Here is an 18,719-nt window from a genome sequence, read left to right as displayed (position 1 = left end):
TTATGAAGGAACGCACTTGAATATTCATTAAGCATATGTAAAAGTTTCGGATTTTCCGGTTCTATGGACACGTCGCGCGTGGCAACGAGGATAGCCTGGAATGACTAGTTGTGATCGGTAGCCTGGAGGGAAAGAGAGGGAGAGGAAGATCCCCACACGATGAACCGATCAAATTAAGGCAGCAGCAGGCACCTCGGTGGTTGGAGCGCTACGTGCGGCGCAGTCAAGGGATAACTGGAGAAGAGACATTGCGTCTGCAAGGGTCACAACCCTCAGCAATAAGGAATAAGACGGAGAAGAATAATGTAAAAATTTACCTATGTATTCGTCCCGGGTGCAATCTTGAGGAATTTTGTACTGGACGCTCTCGTCTTGGTAGAAGAAGAACGGCTGGAAGGCGTCAAACAGGAAATCGCCAAAATATTCTTCCATGTAGGTTTTGACGATGCGGCGGTCGTAGTCGTCTATCACACGACCGCCGTACATCACCTGCGATGAAAAATCTATTTAATATGTGAAATCACCATTTCAATTTCCTTAAAAATATACGATCGCAAGCTACGTTCATCCCATTTTTTAGTCTTTTTCATACAATTCACATACACATATCTTTGCATACAAAAAATATACAGTTCACTCCTGATTTTCCGGGATGGATGAAAAAAATCCTGTATAATTGATTTCCTAATTAATCTGAAAACACGCAAAAATAACATAAATTTAAAACTGTGTTATATGTGTTTATGTATACCTACTTGCTTAGTAAAACACACGTGTTAATAACGTGACACAAGTAGAGACAACTAATTAAAAAGTAGCTATTTTACACTTGATTTAAAAAAAAAATCATAACACAAAGTATTGTTTGAATTAGAGGTGGGTAAGATTTGAAGATTAGAAGTGTGTAAGAAGAGACCTGAACAATGGATCTTTCATCGGATAAATCGCACTGATAAGGCCAGAGAATTTGTTTCATACTAAATAAATAATATAAATTTTCGTCCGCCTCCGTAGTGTAATGGTCAGCACGCTCGGCTACCGTTCTGGAGGTCCCAAGTTCGATTCCCAAGGGGAGTAAAATAAATATTAGTGATTTTTTCACTGTAATATTTATTCAAAATTACCATGGACTGGTACCTGAAGCGGAGGGCTGATCACCTTTCCTTTATGTATAAACGATCAAGATAACACTGCGTTTATATGATACAGTGCCCTATGCACCATTTGGGTGCGGATAAGGGTTTTATATTTTATATATTAAATATGATGCCTGTAAAAACGTGTAGATATATATACATATATATATGTATCTAAATAAGTAAAATAATATTTCAAAGTGGCAAACCTCTCCGAATAGGTATTTGAGGGTCGCCCACGGGATGGGCCCGCCAGACGACAGGCACTTGTTCAAGTAGCACTCCAGGATCTGCAGGCACACGGTGAAGTCCGACTCGCTGAAGTCGTAGCAGATGTTCCAGCCCATCTTGTCATACTTGCGCCTCTCCTGGAAACAAGGTCATCTGCCGTCAGTCCGGAAGGTTCCGGAGGAGGACTGATCCGTGAGATGAGAGCATTGTGGAAGCGTGGAATGTACGTACGTACGTCAGTGGTTACCAGATGTGGAAGCGTTTTTACCCTATTGCACCGATTACGGGCACCCACTTCCACTATCTCCTCAGAGGTTGCATTTTATATTAAATGAAAAAAATAATAAACAATTGAACTAACTTAAAAGATCCGCGTTTATTTTCACAAAAGATTTTTGTTTGCAAATAACTTAAGATTTACTCTGGATTTATATTCACAAAAAAATTATTCAAATGTTACAAATTTTTTGTCACGACGAGGCACGGTAAATGGGCAACTGAAGGTAGGTCGGGTCGCTCCGGTGGCTTGGGACGAAAGAGGATCTACCTTGCGTCGTCACTACTTTTGAAGGCGTGGTGACGTCACACTGCTCGCTATTGCACGGCCGTCTATAGTTTGTCAGGGCCGTATGAGGCACGCCCCACAGCATGTACTTACCTGAACGACGGCGTGGAAGAAGCCCAGCACGTACACCAGGGACTTGAACTTGGGATGGGCGCAGTTCTCCAAGAGGGACGGCGGTATTTTGAAATAGGTGTTTCGTAGATTCAGCTTCAAGCCGTTCGGCGGTTCCGTGACAACTGGAAAAAGGAAACATATTACGATTTAAACAGTAAATTACTTGAATTCTGTTATTACAATCAAAATGCCTCCGGCAGCGCATCCGAACCTCGGCAAATGCGACCCGTGCGTGTGTGTGTGTGCGTGTGTGTGCGTGTGTGTGCGTGTGTGCGTGCGTGCGTGCATGTGTGTGTGTGTGCGTGTGTGCGTGCATGTGTGTGTGTGTGTGTGTGTGTGTGTGTGTGTATGTGTGTGCGTATGTGTGTGTGTGTGCATGTGTGAATGCGTGCGTGTGTGTGTGAGCGTGTGCGTGTGAGTGCGTGTGTGTGAGCCTAAGCGGCTCATTAACAACAGGTATCAAACTGTGGTAGAGTGGGTTCGATCCAAGAAACTCTTGACTCCGCGACACTAACCACGACACTACTAAAGAGTCCGCGATACTAACCACGGGACCACAACCCGACACAATTGAGCAGAGACTCTTTTCATTTCTTTTTTACTTTGTGTGTTTGATATCATGTAATTACCGATCTAAAAAACACTGCATGGATACGATTCAATTCAATTTTCAATTCAATTTATTTGTTTACACATTACAAACTTAAATTTAAATCGTATACATTAACAAAAATAGAAAATAAGCAAGAATACTATTGCTAAAGGTGTAGAAGAATCCAACTTCGGAGAACTCCTTCAAACACATGGTACAGATCAATATCCAATGAGATATTGTTCAACATAGCGGTAGCTCTTCCTACAGGCATAACCATCGGCAGGTTGGTCCTGTGTATAGGAATGTGAAACAATCTATGTCGACGCACTATTGAGTATAAATAAGAGAGTTTTCATTATGTATTATATAGCGTAAATGCCATAAAAATCTTGGCCTCAAGGCTGGGAATAAATAGAGCACCTTTGAGGGAGCGCTGCAGTATTCCGATGGGGAAGGCCGGCGTGGGGTCGGTGGTCAGCCAGAGCCGGAACTCGGGGTGCGGCTTCTCCATCTTCTCCAGCTCCTTCTCCAGCTCCAGCAGGAAGCTCACCAGCAGGTGGCAGTTCTGCAGCATCAGCCACTGCCCGCGCGATATGGCCGTCTCCAGAAGGGACACCGCCAGCTGGAAACATCACAATAAACCGTGAATTACAAATTTATTATTATTATAATTAAACCCTTATCCGCACTCCAATGGTGCATAGGGCGAAGCATATTGCAAGACAGGACCCCACAAGATGGACCCCAGTAATTTTACTATGGAGACCTTGAGAGAGTCATCCGCGTCCGTAGTGTAATGGTCAGTACGCTCGTCTACCATTCTGGAGGTCCCGAGTTCAATTCCCAGGGGGGGGTCAAATAAATGTAAGTGATTTTTTCACTCTAATATTTATTTAATATTACCCTGGACTGGTACCTGAAGCGGAGGGCTGATCACCTTTCCTTCATGTGTTAACGATCAAGATAACACTGCGTTTATATGATGCAGTGCCCTATGCGCCATTGGGGTGCGGATAAGGGTGCGAAGAAGACCTTGGGAGAACAAAAGAGGTGTCGAAAGACCCCGAAAGAGATGGTCCGACGACATAGTCGCTGTGGGGGGTAGAAACTGGCTGCAAGCAGCAACCGACCGGAGGGAATGGAATGAAGGGGAAGAGGCCTATATCCAGCAGTGGAAGTCAGAAAGCTCATGAAAAAGAAGAAGAAGAAAGAGTGCTGAGGATCGGTATATTGACTCTGGTATACTTTGCCAAAAGCATGGCCCATCGATGTACTGACGATGACGCTAGTGTATTTTGGTGGCCGAGCTGGGAGGTTGTGTCACAGTGTGTGCATTTATAAACTTCTCATCCCTCAGTTATATTCGCAAATAAACTAATTGACCTTATTTTTAGTGAAATGTAGAAATACATTAACGATGTTGGATTTGTCAAATAGTGATGTTGAAACCGATTTCAAACATCGCATAAAAACGTTTGCTATACCATAGAACGGGGCTACTTGAACTTTGATGTGTTACTTGAGCCCATTACAAAAAAATATTAGATCTGTATTTGATCTACAATAATGAACGTATCGACATGATTCATTGTTTCCCTGACAGGTGACACTTATTGTCACGATACGTTCATTATTGTAGACCAAATACAGATTTAAATCATTGTTTTGTACTGGGCTCAAGTAACACATCAAAGTTCAAGTAGCCCCGTTTTACGGTACTCAAAATAAATATAGCGACGATGAAATTATAATGTTTACCAATCGAAGGATGTGCATCGATAGTGAAAACTCACCTTTACACATTCTTGTGAATGATTTTATTTTATTTTTCTCAAATTGCATTTATTTTTGAATAAACCTAAGTATGTTTATTACAAAATGCATTTTTATTTAAGTAGTTTGACATTGCTCACTCCTTTCAAGAACGTCGTAAATAAAAAATTGTCAATTTTCAGTTGTGCATGTTTTCGAAATGCCCATAAAATGTACTATATCCCAGCAAAAGAGGCAAATTTTTACTCAATATTTACCCGCTACAGGGCAGAAAGTGTTGTTTTAGCATTTCGAAGAAATGGTATTGTTTAATTATTTTTTTAAATGTACTTAATATTTTTCAAATGGAGAAAAAACCTTTAGGTTTTACCTAAAAAGATCTGTTGCACAGTAAAAAGTTCAATAAGTGGCTTGATATTTATTTTAATACATTTTATTATATTCTTAAACTTTCTCCTGCAAAATCAAGTTTTTTTGATTTATGACCTTCTTGAAAGGAGTGAGCGATGTGTTTCGATGCATTTCGCATTTTCAAACACCTTAATTTGGTGTTTGAAAATGATGCAGAATTCATCGAAACTCGTGTCACAATCGATTTTATGAAATACTGGTATTTACCAAGTAAAACTTGGATAATAAAAAATGGATAGATATTAATCAATCAATTAATGACTTTATGAGTTATTTGACGCAAAGAAAAAGAGCTGTATTTTTTAGTGAGCAGTTGGAATGTACCTTTTCCTGCCCTTGGCCGAGCGAGAGGTACTTGAACTTGCCTCCGCCAAAGCCGTGGTGGTCGGCCAGCTTCATGAGGTCGCTGGTCGGGTCGGAGCCGGCAGACAGGATGAACACCACCGGAGTGCCCGGGGTGGTCTGGTCGAAGATGCCCTCCAAGCTGTGCACACCAAACAGAAACGTTAACAACCATATATAACCGCGCTGACGTTAGCTGTACGGAAGCGTTTCGATACGAACTAAACCGAAGATTTCCGAGCGGACCCGACTCTGAAGCGAGAGAGCTAAAAAGCCGCGAGAACTGCTTGGCTCATTGAGGCGAACAGACGTTTTATTTAGATCTTCACTTCACTTGTTTAACTCCATATATTGTAAATTATTTGTCATTAGTTGATTCCAGTATTTAGTATAGAATCGCATTTATTTCAATAAAGGAACCAACTGTAAGTACATCATTTTGTTTTCATTCTGTGCACCACTCCTTTGCATTAACAAACACGATCACCCAACATGTGATCACAAAACGCGGCAACACGCCGCCCCCAAAATAGCTGTTCCCGAAACCAATAGCTATAAAAGTTGGCCAAACAGCCATAATTGTAACAAAGATGAAAATAATATGGCAGTCTGGGTATTTACAAGGCTTACGACGTGTCATGTTTCTCACATGTTAAGTGCATATGGTGCAGAAAGCTTGCTGCTGTGCGGTTTAAATTAAAAACCATATGTGCGGATGTTCTAAGAAATAAGAACAGTGTAATCTTGATTGTTAACACATTGTAGTCGGGCGCTTCGAACAATAGACTCTACCCTATAGCGGACGTTTTTTGCGATTAGCGGTAAAATATATCGCTTTCTGAAAATTGACACAATTTCTAAACCAAATAATATTTTCGATTGAAATTTTCAACGAAATCATATATGACATTTGATCATCAAAAATAAATTATAATCATAATTTTTAATTAAGTATTCCGTATTTCACAATTTTAGAAACATTGTAAACTCTAAAAAATAGTCTTTCCTCCGAGGTATCATTTCCTATACAATGCTAATATATTCAAATAATAAAATACTAAACAGTAAACAAAACAGTGGGAGCGGTATGAAAAATAGTCCGATACGTGAAATGACTCAAACTAAACTGGAGATTGAGATCGCATAAAAACTCTAGATTTCTGGCGATGCCTTTACAAGCGACACACTACCCAATCCGGACAAGGCATCTCAAATAACGTCAACAGACTGTCGCCAGGTAGCAGATTACCCCTCAACACACTTTATTTCACACTGATAACAAACCCGTATATTGCCGTTTCCCGCCGATAACCAACAGTCGACAAAAACGGCATTTGCCGTGTCCCGCAGTTGACAGACAGTCCGCGAAAAATGGCAAATGCCGTGTCCCGCCCACAACGTGTTAACATTGTAACATAGATGAAAAGAATATGCAAGTGTGGGTATTTACAGGGCTTACGACGTGTCATAGGCCGGTTAAGTGCATATAGTGCAGAAAACTTCGTGCTGTGCTAATTAAATTAAAAATCATATATGCGGATGTTCTAAGATATAAGAACAGTGTAATCTTGATCGTTAAACACATGAAGGGAAGGTGATCAGCCTTTCGCTTCAAATTCCAGTACAGGGTAATATTAAAAAAAATATGAGGGCGAATAATCACATATTTTATATTGACCCCCCTGGGAATTGAACCCGGGACTGCTAGCATGGTAGGCAAACTGCTGACCACTACGAAGGTGAACAGATGACAAAATACATGTGCGTATGAAATACATAAACTGACGATTATGGTGCGGTACATATAAGAAGTATATTGGGTAATATATACACATTACATCAGCCTTCACAGAATTATAAATAAAACTTGTTTTTACCACTTGACTATTATATTTTTACGCCTAGTTTCGGAAGCTCTAGACACTTCCATCTAGGGGTTTGAATATAAACTAACAGTCATAACAATATAATACTCAAGTGGTAAAAAACAAGTGTTGTATTTATAATTTAATTATGTCTCAACACAAAGTGAATGCCCTAAAAATAAAGCCTCGACAGACACTAGAATATAGTTCAAAAAGTCTGCAAAAACCACAACCACGACACACAACACAAACACCCAAATATGATTTAATTCTTACCAAGGTAGATGAAGATTTCTGTGTAGAGACAGCATTATAGGAGAGAAAGAGATAGTATTGTTATTGATATATCGCTCACTCCTTTCAACAACATTATACATCAAAAATCGTAAATTTTCAGTTGTGCATGTTTTCGGTATTCCCAGAAAATGTACTGTATACCAGCAAAAGCGACATATTTTTAACTTAATATTTACCCGCTACAGGGCAGAAAGTGTTTTTTTTTGCATTTTGAAGAAAAGGTATTGTTTGATTATTTTTTTAAAAATACTAAATATTTTTCAAATTGAGAAAAAACATTCAGGTTTTACCTAAAAAGTTCTGTTGCACAGTAAAAAGTTCAATTAGTGGCTTGATATTTATTTTTAATACATTGTATTATATTTTAAACTTTAAAAACGATCTCCTGAAAAAGTTGTTGAAAGGAGTGAGCGATATGTAATGATAGACTATGTATTGTATTATGGTATAGAATGTATATTGATGTAAGAAGCACAAGTCATGTAAAATTTCTTCTTTCTGACTACATCCCAACTTATCGTCTTTGTAGACTGCTGGGGTCAGCTCTCCTCGTCCTCAGGTTGTAGGTTCTTCTGTCCTGGACAACGTCACCTAGGCCATGTCTTCGAACCATATTCTCTCTTTGCAGCATCCATGAATTTTTTGGTCTTCCTCTAGTCATGTCAAATTGAAAGTTAAATACACACCTGACCACTGGCGGAGTGATGAACTCCTCCCCCATGGTGACGGTGATGTAGTTACCGATGGCCCGGAACACTCTGTCCACCCGAAAGCAGCGTAACAGCATGAGGGTCCCGAAGGGCCGCAGCTTCTCCGTGTAGCCGCAAGGGAACTCCAGGGACTCCGGGGCGTCGTGGTCAAACCACTGCAATGAGATAACCAAACTGAGATCTCATAGTTGCTAGGAGACAGTTAAACTGAGGTCTCATTTCTAGGAGATTGTTAACTGAGATCTCATGACTATTGGGATATTGCCAAACTAAGATCTCAAGGCGCTAAAAGATCACCAAACTGAGGTCACATGGTTGCTAGGAGATTACTACACTAAGTCTCATGGTTGCTAGAAGATTGTTAACAGATCTCATGGTTGCTAGGAGATGGTTAACAGATCTCATGGTTGCTAGGAGATTGTTAAACTGAGATCCCACGGCTGATTGCTCAACTGAGACAAAAAGGCTGCAAGGAGATATAGCATAGATGCTAGGAGATCACCAAACTGATCACATGGGTGCTAATTTTGATTTCATAGCTATGTGAAAGTAGCCATAAGATCTCACGACTGTAAGGAGATATACAAGCAAACCAGAATCACTTGACTACTTCAAAGTCAGTAACTTCATGGTAAAATGCTTCTAATAACTCTAAAAAAAAATAGCTGAGAAGAGTAGCAGGAAATCTTTGTACCTTTTGCCAATCTGCGGTGAATCTCGCCATGTCGTCCGGAAGACTTCTGTATTCTTCCCCAAAGTCAGAACTCAACTTCAGGACATCTTCCCACCCCTAGAAATAACTCCCAAAATTATTCTCAATGATTTCAGTAAAGAAAACAGAAGTATATGTTAAAATATAATACAAACAATAAGACGGTAGTCAAATTTTGCCTGCCATTATGGGCCAGATACATATACTGTGGTGCCTCATCCGGCCCCGACTACTGTGGACGGATGTGACACGAGCGGCGTCCAGAGAGCGAGGCAGCATGGACAAGTACGCCGCGACGTAACCGCGCCATTGTGGACCAGCGGGATGTCACCACGCAAAGGACCTACAAAAGGGCTGACAACGGAAGGTACATCCTCTCTCATCGTCTTGCCATCGGCGTGATCAGGTCGAACTGCCGCTAACATTAGTGTCAACCATAAAATTTGTAACATTAATTTAATTTGAGAATATTGCTCAATCTTCTCTTCTCCGTCTTATTCCTCATTGCTGAGGGTTGTGACCCTTGCAGAAACAATAACTCTTCTCCAGTTATCCCTTGACTGTGCTGCAAGTAGCGCTCCAACCACCGAGGTGCCTGCTGCTGCCTTAATTTGATCAGTCCGTTGTGTGGGGATCTTCCTCTCCCTTTAATTGCCAAATAAAAATGTGAAAATCAAGTAAGTCTATTAATCAAATTGCCATCTGTATTTGAAAAACAGCTTCTGAGGAGCAACTAGTGGGGACTTGTGAATGCACGTGATAAGTGCAATCCAACTATCCCCATAATACTATCAGACTCTTGCAGACTTCTCCAATTTTAAAAATGTATCAAGAAGTCCAGCAGAACCTGCGATGGAAGCCACGAGGCGGGGCAGACTCTCGCCGACTTCTCCAGCGCCACTGAGCCCTTGATGAAGAAGTCGACCTCCGCTTGCGATACGGTGTCCGTGCTTTGCTCCAGTTTTATGGTCATTTGGAAGGAGAACAGCAGCTTGTGTCTTTCAAATATACCTGCGGACACATTCAGACAAATTAAAAAATGGTTTAAAGTGTACACTTCAACATGGCTGCGATATGTCAGCCATCTTATACTTACTATCAAAGTATTTTAAATTTAACCGTTGAATGTTGAGAATCGATACATTGACTCTGGTAAACTTTGCCAAAAGTCAAAATGTCAACATAACGATAATGACGCCAGTGTATTTTGACGGTCGATCTGGGAGGCTATGTCGCAGCATGTGGGTTTCTAAAGTTCCGATTCGTCAATTATATTCGCAAATAAACAAATTAAATTAATTTTTAGGGAAAAATATAAATAAATTTTGTTTCTTCCATATTGAAAAATGAGGCGGGTATGTATGAGGAGATATGCCTGAATATGGAAGGGGTGAAAAATGTTTGCAAAGACAGAGTGGTGTGGCGTTCTATTCTCACTGCCTACCCCTGTGGAAGGTGAGATGGTTAGTTAGGATATATTTAAATATGCTGAATTTGACATATATTAGCAAAATGCATAATTTTGGCAGCTGTCAAGAAGCATGCTGTCCGCCAAATTGATTAAAATTGTTACAGTTGGCTCAGGCATATGGAGTGAATGAGTGAGGAGAGAACGGTAAAACAAATTTATGAGGTAAATGAATTTGGGAATAGTAACAGAGGAAGATCAAGAAAAACTTGTCATAATCAAGAAGGACAGGATTGGGAATAAAGGGCGTATTCAGGACAGGATAGGGAATTTTGTGTGTAGTCAGGTCTGGATTGAGAATAAAGGGCGTATTAAGGAAAGGATTGCGAATAATGTGTGTTGTCAGGTCAGGATTGGCAATAACGGGCGTCGTCAGGTCAGGGTTCAGAATAAAGGGCGAAATCAGGTCAGGATTGAGAATTAAGAGCGTAGTCAGTACAGGATTGGGAATAATGTGTGTAGTAAGGTCAGGATTGAAAATAATGGGCGAAGTCAGGTCAGGATTGAGAATAATGTGTATAGTCAGGTCAGGATTGAGAATAATGGGCGGAATCAAGTCAGGATTAAAAAAAAGGGCGAAGTCAGGTCATGATTGAGAATAAGGGGCAAAGTCAGGTCAGGATTGAGAAAAAAGAGCATAGTCATGTCTGGATTGAGAATAAAGGGCGTATTCAGGACAGGATAGGTAATAATGTGTGTAGTCAGGTCAGGATTGGGAATAATGGGCGTAGTCAGGTCAGGATTTAGATTAAAGGGCAAAGTCAGGTCAAGATTGAGAATTAAGGGCGTAGTCAAGTCAGGATTGAAAAAAAGGGCGAAGTCAGATCATGATTGAGAATAAAGGGCAGTCAGGTCAGGGTTGAGAAAAATGTGTGTAGTCAGTCAGGAATGGGAATAATGTGTGTAGTCAGGTCAGGATTAAAATAATGGGCGAAGTCAGGTCAGGAATGGGAAAAATGTGTATAGTCAGGTCAGGTTTGGAAAACATTATTTTCAGGTTTGGAAATAATGTGTATAGTCAGGTCAGGATTGAGAATAATGGGCGGGTTCAAGTCAGGATTGAAAAAAAGGGCGAAGTCAGGTCATGAATGAGAAAAAAGGGCATAGTCATGTCTGGATTGAGAATAAAGGGCGTATTCAGGACAGGATAGGGAATAATGTGTGTACAGTATCTACTCAATGAATTAGGGCCACGCAGAATTTCGCGCAATTTCTCAATTTAAACAGGAATAACTCAGAGAAAACCTTGAATAAAACAACATTGAATTTTATTTACACATGAACACTTTATTACGCTTAAATTATGCATATATTTTCATATAAATATAGTTAGTATTTAGTATTTCACCTTTGGCAGAAATAACTGCCTCAATTCTTTTTGGCATACTTAAAATGCACTGTTTTATTATGTTTTTTATTTCTTCGTCTTCTGACCAAATTTTTTGAATATTTTTTTTAGACAGTCTACTGTTGGATTTGGAAATGAGTAAACCTTATTTTTTAACCTGCTCCATACGTTTTCTATAGGATTAAGGTCCGGAGAATTTCCAGGCCAGGGGAGCAAAGGCAGATTTTTGTTAGACAAAAATTTTATTATTGATTTAGCCCGGTGGCAAGGTGTCCCATCCTGCATGAAGGTGTATGGACCTTCTGTTGGGTCGAGTGTATGGTAGAAGGGCAATAAAATTCGTTCGAGGACCTGCTTATAGGAATTTTGGTTCATTGTTCCTTCCACGAAAAACAACGGCCCAGGTAAATTGTTAATAATACATGACCATATCATTGTTGCAGGGGGGTGTTTTATATCTTTTACCACACAGGCCTCATTGTAACGTTCCATTGATGTTCTCCTGACGAATCGACGGCTCTCTGTCACGGCTTCTAACCGGCACTCATCACTAAAGATGACCTTAAAAATAATGAAAATTTAAGTTTAATTCAAATATATAAGTTTATTTACTAAAATGATATGTTGAAAATTCAATTTAAATAAATACCTTTTTCCAATCATCTACCGAGTAATTTCGATGTAGCCTGGCCCATTTTAATCGATCCGCTTTCATTCGTGGTGTCAATTTTGGTACTTTTACAGGGCGCCTGCATTTCAGATTTACTTCGTAAAGACGTCGCCTCAGTGTTGATACCGATATATTTATACCCTCTTCTTCCAATTTTATTTTTAATGTTTTTGCTGATGCACTACGGTTTTCTAAGGCACTTTGAACGATTTTTCGATCAGTCCTCGGTGTTGTTTTTCTAATCCTACGACAGTTCTTTCGCCGATTGCTGGTGGCGGGTGACTGATTTTTTATTGATTTTGAAATTCTGTCCACTGTTTGACGAGAAACGTTTTCTTTTTTTGAAATTTCTCTATTAGATAGTATTCCTAATTTCAATAGCACTATAACACTAGACTTTTTTTCCTCAGAAATGTCTTTACTTTTTCCCATTTTGTCCTTTTCAAAAAAAACACTTGTGTTTACAAAAAAAAATTATACTTTATGAACTAAAATTAAAAATTAAGTTTTTTTCACAAGACACGATAACTATATAACCTCTCTGAACAAAACAACAACCAGAACTCAAGAAACTTCACTAATAAATGAGATAGGACTATTTTTTGAACTTTCAACTATCTGTCTAACTGTGCTAATTAGGGACCTTTCTCAGAAAAAGGGTTTGAAATTTTGTAAAGGCTTAAATAATCCAGGTATATTTTACATATTATTGAAGGTAATATACATGATATAAGATGTCAATAGAAAAGTCAAAGTATTTATGTAAAATAAATATAATAATCCAAAAGATTTCAGAGTATTCAAAAAAATAATGGGTGGCCCTAATTCATTGAGTAGATACTGTAGTAAGGTCAGGATTGAAAATAATGGGCGAAGTCAGGTCAGGATTTAGATTGAAGGGCAAAATCAGGTCAAGATTGAGAATTAAGGGCTAAGTCAAGTCAGGATTGAAAAAAAGGGCGAAGTCAGGTCATGATTGAGAATAAAGGGTAAAGTCAGGTCAGGGTTGAGAATAATGTGTGTAGTCAGTCAGGAATGGGAATAATGTGTGTAGTCAAGTCAGGATTGAAAATAATGGGCGAAGTCAGGTCAGGATTGAGAATAATGTGTATAGTCAGGTCAGGATTGAAAATAATGTGTATAGTCAGGTCAGGATTGAGAATAATGGGCGGAGTCAAGTCAGGATTGAAAAAAAGGGCGAAGTCAGGTCATGATTGAGAATAAAGGGCAAAGTCAGGTCAGGGTTGAGAATAATGTGTGTAGTCAGTACAGGATTGGGAATAATGTGTGTAGTAAGGTCAGGATTGAAAATAATGGGCGAAGTCAGGTCAGGATTGGGAATAATGTGTGTAGTCAGTCAGTAATGGGAATAATGTGTGTAGTCAGGTCAGGATTAAAATAATGGGCGAAGTTAGGTCAAGATTGAGAATAATGTGTATAGTCAGGTCAGGATTGAGAATAATGGGCGGAGTCAAGTCAGGATTGAGAATAATGGGCGGAGTCAAGTCAGGATTGAAAAAAAGGGCAAAGTCAGGTCATGATTGAGAATAAAGGGCAAAGTCAGGTCAGGGTTGAGAATAATGTGTGTAGTCAGTCAGGAATGGGAATAATGTGTGTAGTCAGTCAGGAATGGGAATAATGTGTGTAGTCAGGACAGGATTAAAATAATGGGCGAAGTCAGGTCAGGATTGAGAATAAAGGGCAAAGTCAGGTCGGGGTTGAGAATAAAGGGCGTATTCAGGAGAGGATGGGGAATAATGTGTTAGTCAGGTCAGGATTGGGAATAATGGGCGTGGTCAGGTCAGGATTGAGAAAAAAGGGCATTGTCATGTCTGGATTGAGAATAAAGGGCGTATTCAGGACAGGATAGGGAATAATGTGTGTAGTCAGGTCAGGATTGGGAATAATGGGCGTAGTCAGGTCAGGATTTAGATTGAAGGGCAAAGTCAGGTCAAGATTGAGAATTCAGGGCGTAGTCAAGTCAGGATTGAAAAAAAGGGCGAAGTCAGGTCATGATTGAGAATAAGGGGCAAAGTAATGTCAGGGTTGAGAATAAAGGGCGTATTCAGGAGAGGATAGGGAATAATGTGTGTAGTCTGGTCAGGATTAGGAATAATGGATGAAGTCATGTCAGGTTTGGGAATAAAAGGCATATTCAGGTCAGGATTGGGAATAATGGGCGTAGTCAGGTCAGGAGTGGGAATGTGGAAGGGGCGCGGAGTGGTGTGGTGTAGTTTGGTGCACTTACCAGTGCAGCCGTAGTCGTAGACGTTCTTGGTGAGCATGTTGATGATGTTGCGCAGGCGCTTGGCCAGGATGACGTTGGGCATGGCCTTCTTGAGCGAGTAGGCGAACACCTCCAGGTAGGAGGAGAGCGAGTACTGGTACATGGTGTTTACGGCAGCCATGTCCGACAGCACGAAGAAGAGGATGGCGCCCCGCTTGGCCACCGGGCGGTAGCCGTCACGGAGGCTGTCAATGTCCGCACTCGTGTTCATGGCCAGGGTCAGCTTCTCAAACACCTTTACATGACAATACAGACATTTATTAGCTTATCAAGGGAATGGCATTTTTATCGAGTGTCTAGATCAGAAATGTTATAAATTGACAAGAAAACTGGAAAAAGTAAAACATTACGCCTGGGATGGAAAGTTTTCAATTTTAACTACAACTAACTATGATATTTTAATCAAAAGGATAATTCTATTCTTACAGGGACATCTTTTATCAAGTGCTGTAAATAAATTTGTATAAAAAGAAAAAGAAATAATGCTTTACCAAAAGTATTCTTTACTGTTTTGCTGATATCACACGACAGTAACTTCCTACCCACGGTCGGAGGTGTGGCTTAAACCGCTAACGTTTAGCGGCTGATATGCGAATATAAAATATTCTTAGGCGCTACATCTTGGTCTCTTGGCCTGAAAATAGTTGTCCGCCTCTATAGTGTAATAGTCAGTATACTCGACTACCGTTCTGGAGGTCCTGGGTTCGATTCCCAGGGGGGTCTAATAAATATAAGTGATTTTTTTCACTCGAATATTTATTCCATATTACCCTGGACTGGTACCTGAAGCGGAGGGCTGATCACCTTTCCTTCATGCGCTAACAATCAAGATAACACTGCGTTTATATGATGCAGTGCCCTATGCATCATTGGGGTGTGGATAAGGGTTTGAAATGAATGAAAAAAAAACGTCTTGGAGGCTGGTATGCCGATGGGTTAAAACAAATTTTTGATTTTGATGAAAAGAACACACATTTATATTGAAGTTTAACTTTTGTTCTCAAGTTACACATTACAAGTTAAAAATAGCAAATAATATGTTTTCTAACGTAAGCCTCAAAATACTTGTGTAGCTTTGTAAAACAGAGAAGTGACACTTGAAGTTTATCAAGCGCTTCTCAAAACTGATGTAACGTCCCCATCTTGGTTTTTCTCTGTCACACACTGTTTTATTGGCGGACCACTTATTGAATTAAAAAAATAATCTTTGCAGAAACTGTCTCCATTGCGTTGCGTAAGATACCACAAAGTAGAATGACACAAACCTCTCCGGCCTTCAGCTTGGTGTTCTCCAGAGTGTCGATGAGGTCCACATTGTCCAGCATGTTCCCCGTGGACATGGACAGCTCCCGCAGCAGGGAGTCCTCCAGCTGCTTCAGCAAGCTCTTGTTGGCCGACGTCTCCTTGATGAGGGACTCTCGCTGCTCCTCCAGATCGGACCTCTCCGCCCTGACCACGACGCTGAGGAGCTGGTCTTCCAAACCCTGGGAGAGTCAATTCATTAACCAAGATTTCTATCTGTCTATTGTGATGGCAATCCTGCATACTGCCAGTGAGCACATATCGCTCACTCCTTTCAAGAACGTCATAAATCAAAATAATTGATTTTTCAGGAGAACGTTATAAACGTTTAAAAATATAATACAATGTTTTAAAAATAAATATCAATAACTTATTGAACTTTTTACTGTGCAACAGATCTTTTTAGGTAAAACCTGAAGGTTTTTTCTCCATTTGAAAAATATTTAGTATATTAAAAAAATAAATTGATCGGTACCTTTTCTTCAAAATGCAAAAACAACACTTTCTGGCCTGTAGCGGGTAAATATTAAGTTTAAAATATGCCTCTTTTGCTGGGATATAGTACATTTTCTGGGCATTCCGAAAACATGCACAACTGAAAATTGACAATTTTTGATTTATGACGTTCTTGAAAGGAGTGAGCGATATGCACTAGAGACTATGGCTCTGACAAAGAGACTATGCACTTGAGACTATGGCTCTGACGAAGAAAAATTCAGAGAATCTTAAGTGCACACAGCGATCCATGGAAAGATCCATACTTGGTTTTAGCCTAAGGGATAAAAATAAAAATGAATATACCAGGAAAAAAACCAAAGTAGAGGCCATCATGGATCGCGTGGCAAAACTCAAATGGCAGTGGGCATATAGCAAGACAGGACCCCACGGGATGGACCCCAAGAATTCTACAATGAAGACCTTGGGAGAGCAAAAGAGGTTTTGGAAGACCCCAATAGAGATGGTCTGACGATATTGTCGCTGTGGGGGGTAAAAACTAGTTGCAAGCAGCAACCGACCGGAGGAAATGGAAAGAAGGGGAAGAGGCCTATATCCAGCAGTGGAGGTCAGAGGGCTCGTAAAAAAGAAAGAAAAAGAAGATTGTGATGGCAATACGGATGTTTGGTGTTTACATTTACCATTCTACCCATGATTGACAACATTTTATTTAAAAAAAGAGAAATATTTGTATTTTTATTATTTACACAAATATTTCAATTTCATACTATTTCTGTGAGCCTAAGCGGCTCATTATTAGAAATAGGTATCAAATTGTGGAAGAGTGGGTTCGAACCAAGAAACTCTGACTTAAGAGTCCGCGACACTAACCACGGGACCACAACCCGACAACATGGAATGTTATACGGTGTATAAAATGATCACTCAAACCAGCCAACGAAATATCAAAGCCCTGTAAATACCCAGACTTATTCCCATCTCAATAGACTTTTTCATATACATATGTTAAAATATCAATAAAATCTGAGCTGAAAATTGAACTATATCTTCTTATCCCTGGTTCCATCCCAACTTATCATCTTTGTAGACTGTTGGGGTCAGCTCTCCTCCTGCTCAGGTTGTGAGTCCTTCTATTTTAGACAATGTCATCTATTTCAAATCTTCTTCTTCTTATTATAGGCCTTGCGGCCTGTTTTTAAGAGGAATTAGCCTCCTGCGACGTCGATTCCCAGCTATCGACCCATCTCTTTGGTGGTCTGCCCGGGAGTCGTCTACCATGGGGTTGGCCGTACAGTGCGATGTGGGGGAGTCTGGATGGTTCCATTCTCCTCACATGCGCATACCATTGTCTCCTTCGTTGCCTTCCCCGCCTAACGACATCTATTTCAAATGATGTTACCAATTTTTGCGAGAGAATTTAAGCAATGTTACTGAAAAAAATCATCAAAGCTGGTGATCGAGTGATTTTAAACCAAACATGGCACGAAATAGCACGACATAAGGGTGAAAGCTCCACGGCAAGTTCAGCGCATATAGGCTTTTTCACCCAATACATCTCCACAGACCATGGAGTAAGAGTTGCCAGGTTGTAAATATATTTGGCTACCGTGCTGGAGGTCCCGGGTTCGATTCCCAGGGGGGGTAAAAAAACAAATATTAGTGATTTTACACTGTAATATTTATTTAATACTACCCTGGACTGGTCCCTGAAGCGCAAGAGTGATCACCTTGCCTTCATTTAAGTAATGATCAAGATAAAACTACCTCAATTTGATGCAGTGCCCTATGCCCCATTGGGTGCGGACAAGGGTTATGAGTGATGAAATATAAGCTTCCTTAGAATTCATTATATTTAAACTAGACAATTGACGCTGAAAAAATATTTAAGCATTAGAATAACCTTACCGTCAACGTCACCATATAATTGATGACAATGGCCTTGGCATACACTGCCGGATTCAGGTCCGGATTGGCCAACTTGGTTGTCAGATAAAGCCGGAAATTGGGATCATAGTCCACTTCCTTGCTGCCCAGCATTATGAACTTACGGCCGCTCTCCACTAAAAAGCAATACAAACAATTAAAACATCAAACATTATTTTTTCAAATATCTAAATGAGATCCGATAGAAGAATGTGTGGAAAAAATTGATCTACAATGAACATAGTGTATAAATTGATTGATTATTTCAAACATTAATTTTAAAAAAAGATAAATATTTGTGTTTTTATTATTTACACAAATATTTCAATTTCTTACTATTTCGGTGAGCCTAAGCGGTTCATTATTAGAAATAGGTATCAAATTGTGGTAGAGTGGGCTCCAACTGAGAAATAACTAACTAAACTAACTAACCATCACGCCGCTTCCCCGCAGGGGTAGGCAGAGAGAATCGAACGCCACACCACTCTGTCCTTGCAAACATTCTTTGCCTCTT

The 18,719-nt window shown here is 40.0% G+C and overlaps 1 protein-coding gene across 1 annotated transcript in view; it reads right to left on the bottom strand.

The window, feature by feature from the left end:
- The window catches only part of Dhc98D (Dynein heavy chain at 89D), a gene marked incomplete at its 5' end in the record, with an annotated part of 155,605 nt that overhangs the window by 11,070 nt on the left and 125,816 nt on the right, over nucleotides 1-18,719 (bottom strand). Inside the window, 11 exons of the mRNA XM_088275208.1 lie at nucleotides 318-489; nucleotides 1,346-1,504; nucleotides 2,026-2,168; nucleotides 3,062-3,263; nucleotides 5,150-5,309; nucleotides 8,016-8,194; nucleotides 8,734-8,829; nucleotides 9,599-9,762; nucleotides 14,486-14,759; nucleotides 15,790-16,008; nucleotides 18,188-18,342. Of these exons, the coding sequence (XP_088131334.1) occupies nucleotides 318-489; nucleotides 1,346-1,504; nucleotides 2,026-2,168; nucleotides 3,062-3,263; nucleotides 5,150-5,309; nucleotides 8,016-8,194; nucleotides 8,734-8,829; nucleotides 9,599-9,762; nucleotides 14,486-14,759; nucleotides 15,790-16,008; nucleotides 18,188-18,342 (1,923 nt within the window). The remainder of the gene's footprint in view (nucleotides 1-317; nucleotides 490-1,345; nucleotides 1,505-2,025; nucleotides 2,169-3,061; nucleotides 3,264-5,149; nucleotides 5,310-8,015; nucleotides 8,195-8,733; nucleotides 8,830-9,598; nucleotides 9,763-14,485; nucleotides 14,760-15,789; nucleotides 16,009-18,187; nucleotides 18,343-18,719) is intronic.

Source organism: Brachycentrus maculatus, unplaced genomic scaffold, assembly GCF_059751285.1.
Source record: "Brachycentrus maculatus isolate JH-2025_06_01 unplaced genomic scaffold, ASM5975128v1 h1tg000817l, whole genome shotgun sequence".
Lineage (NCBI taxonomy): Eukaryota > Metazoa > Arthropoda > Insecta > Trichoptera > Brachycentridae > Brachycentrus > Brachycentrus maculatus.
This window is presented reverse-complemented; position numbering and strand designations above follow the sequence as displayed.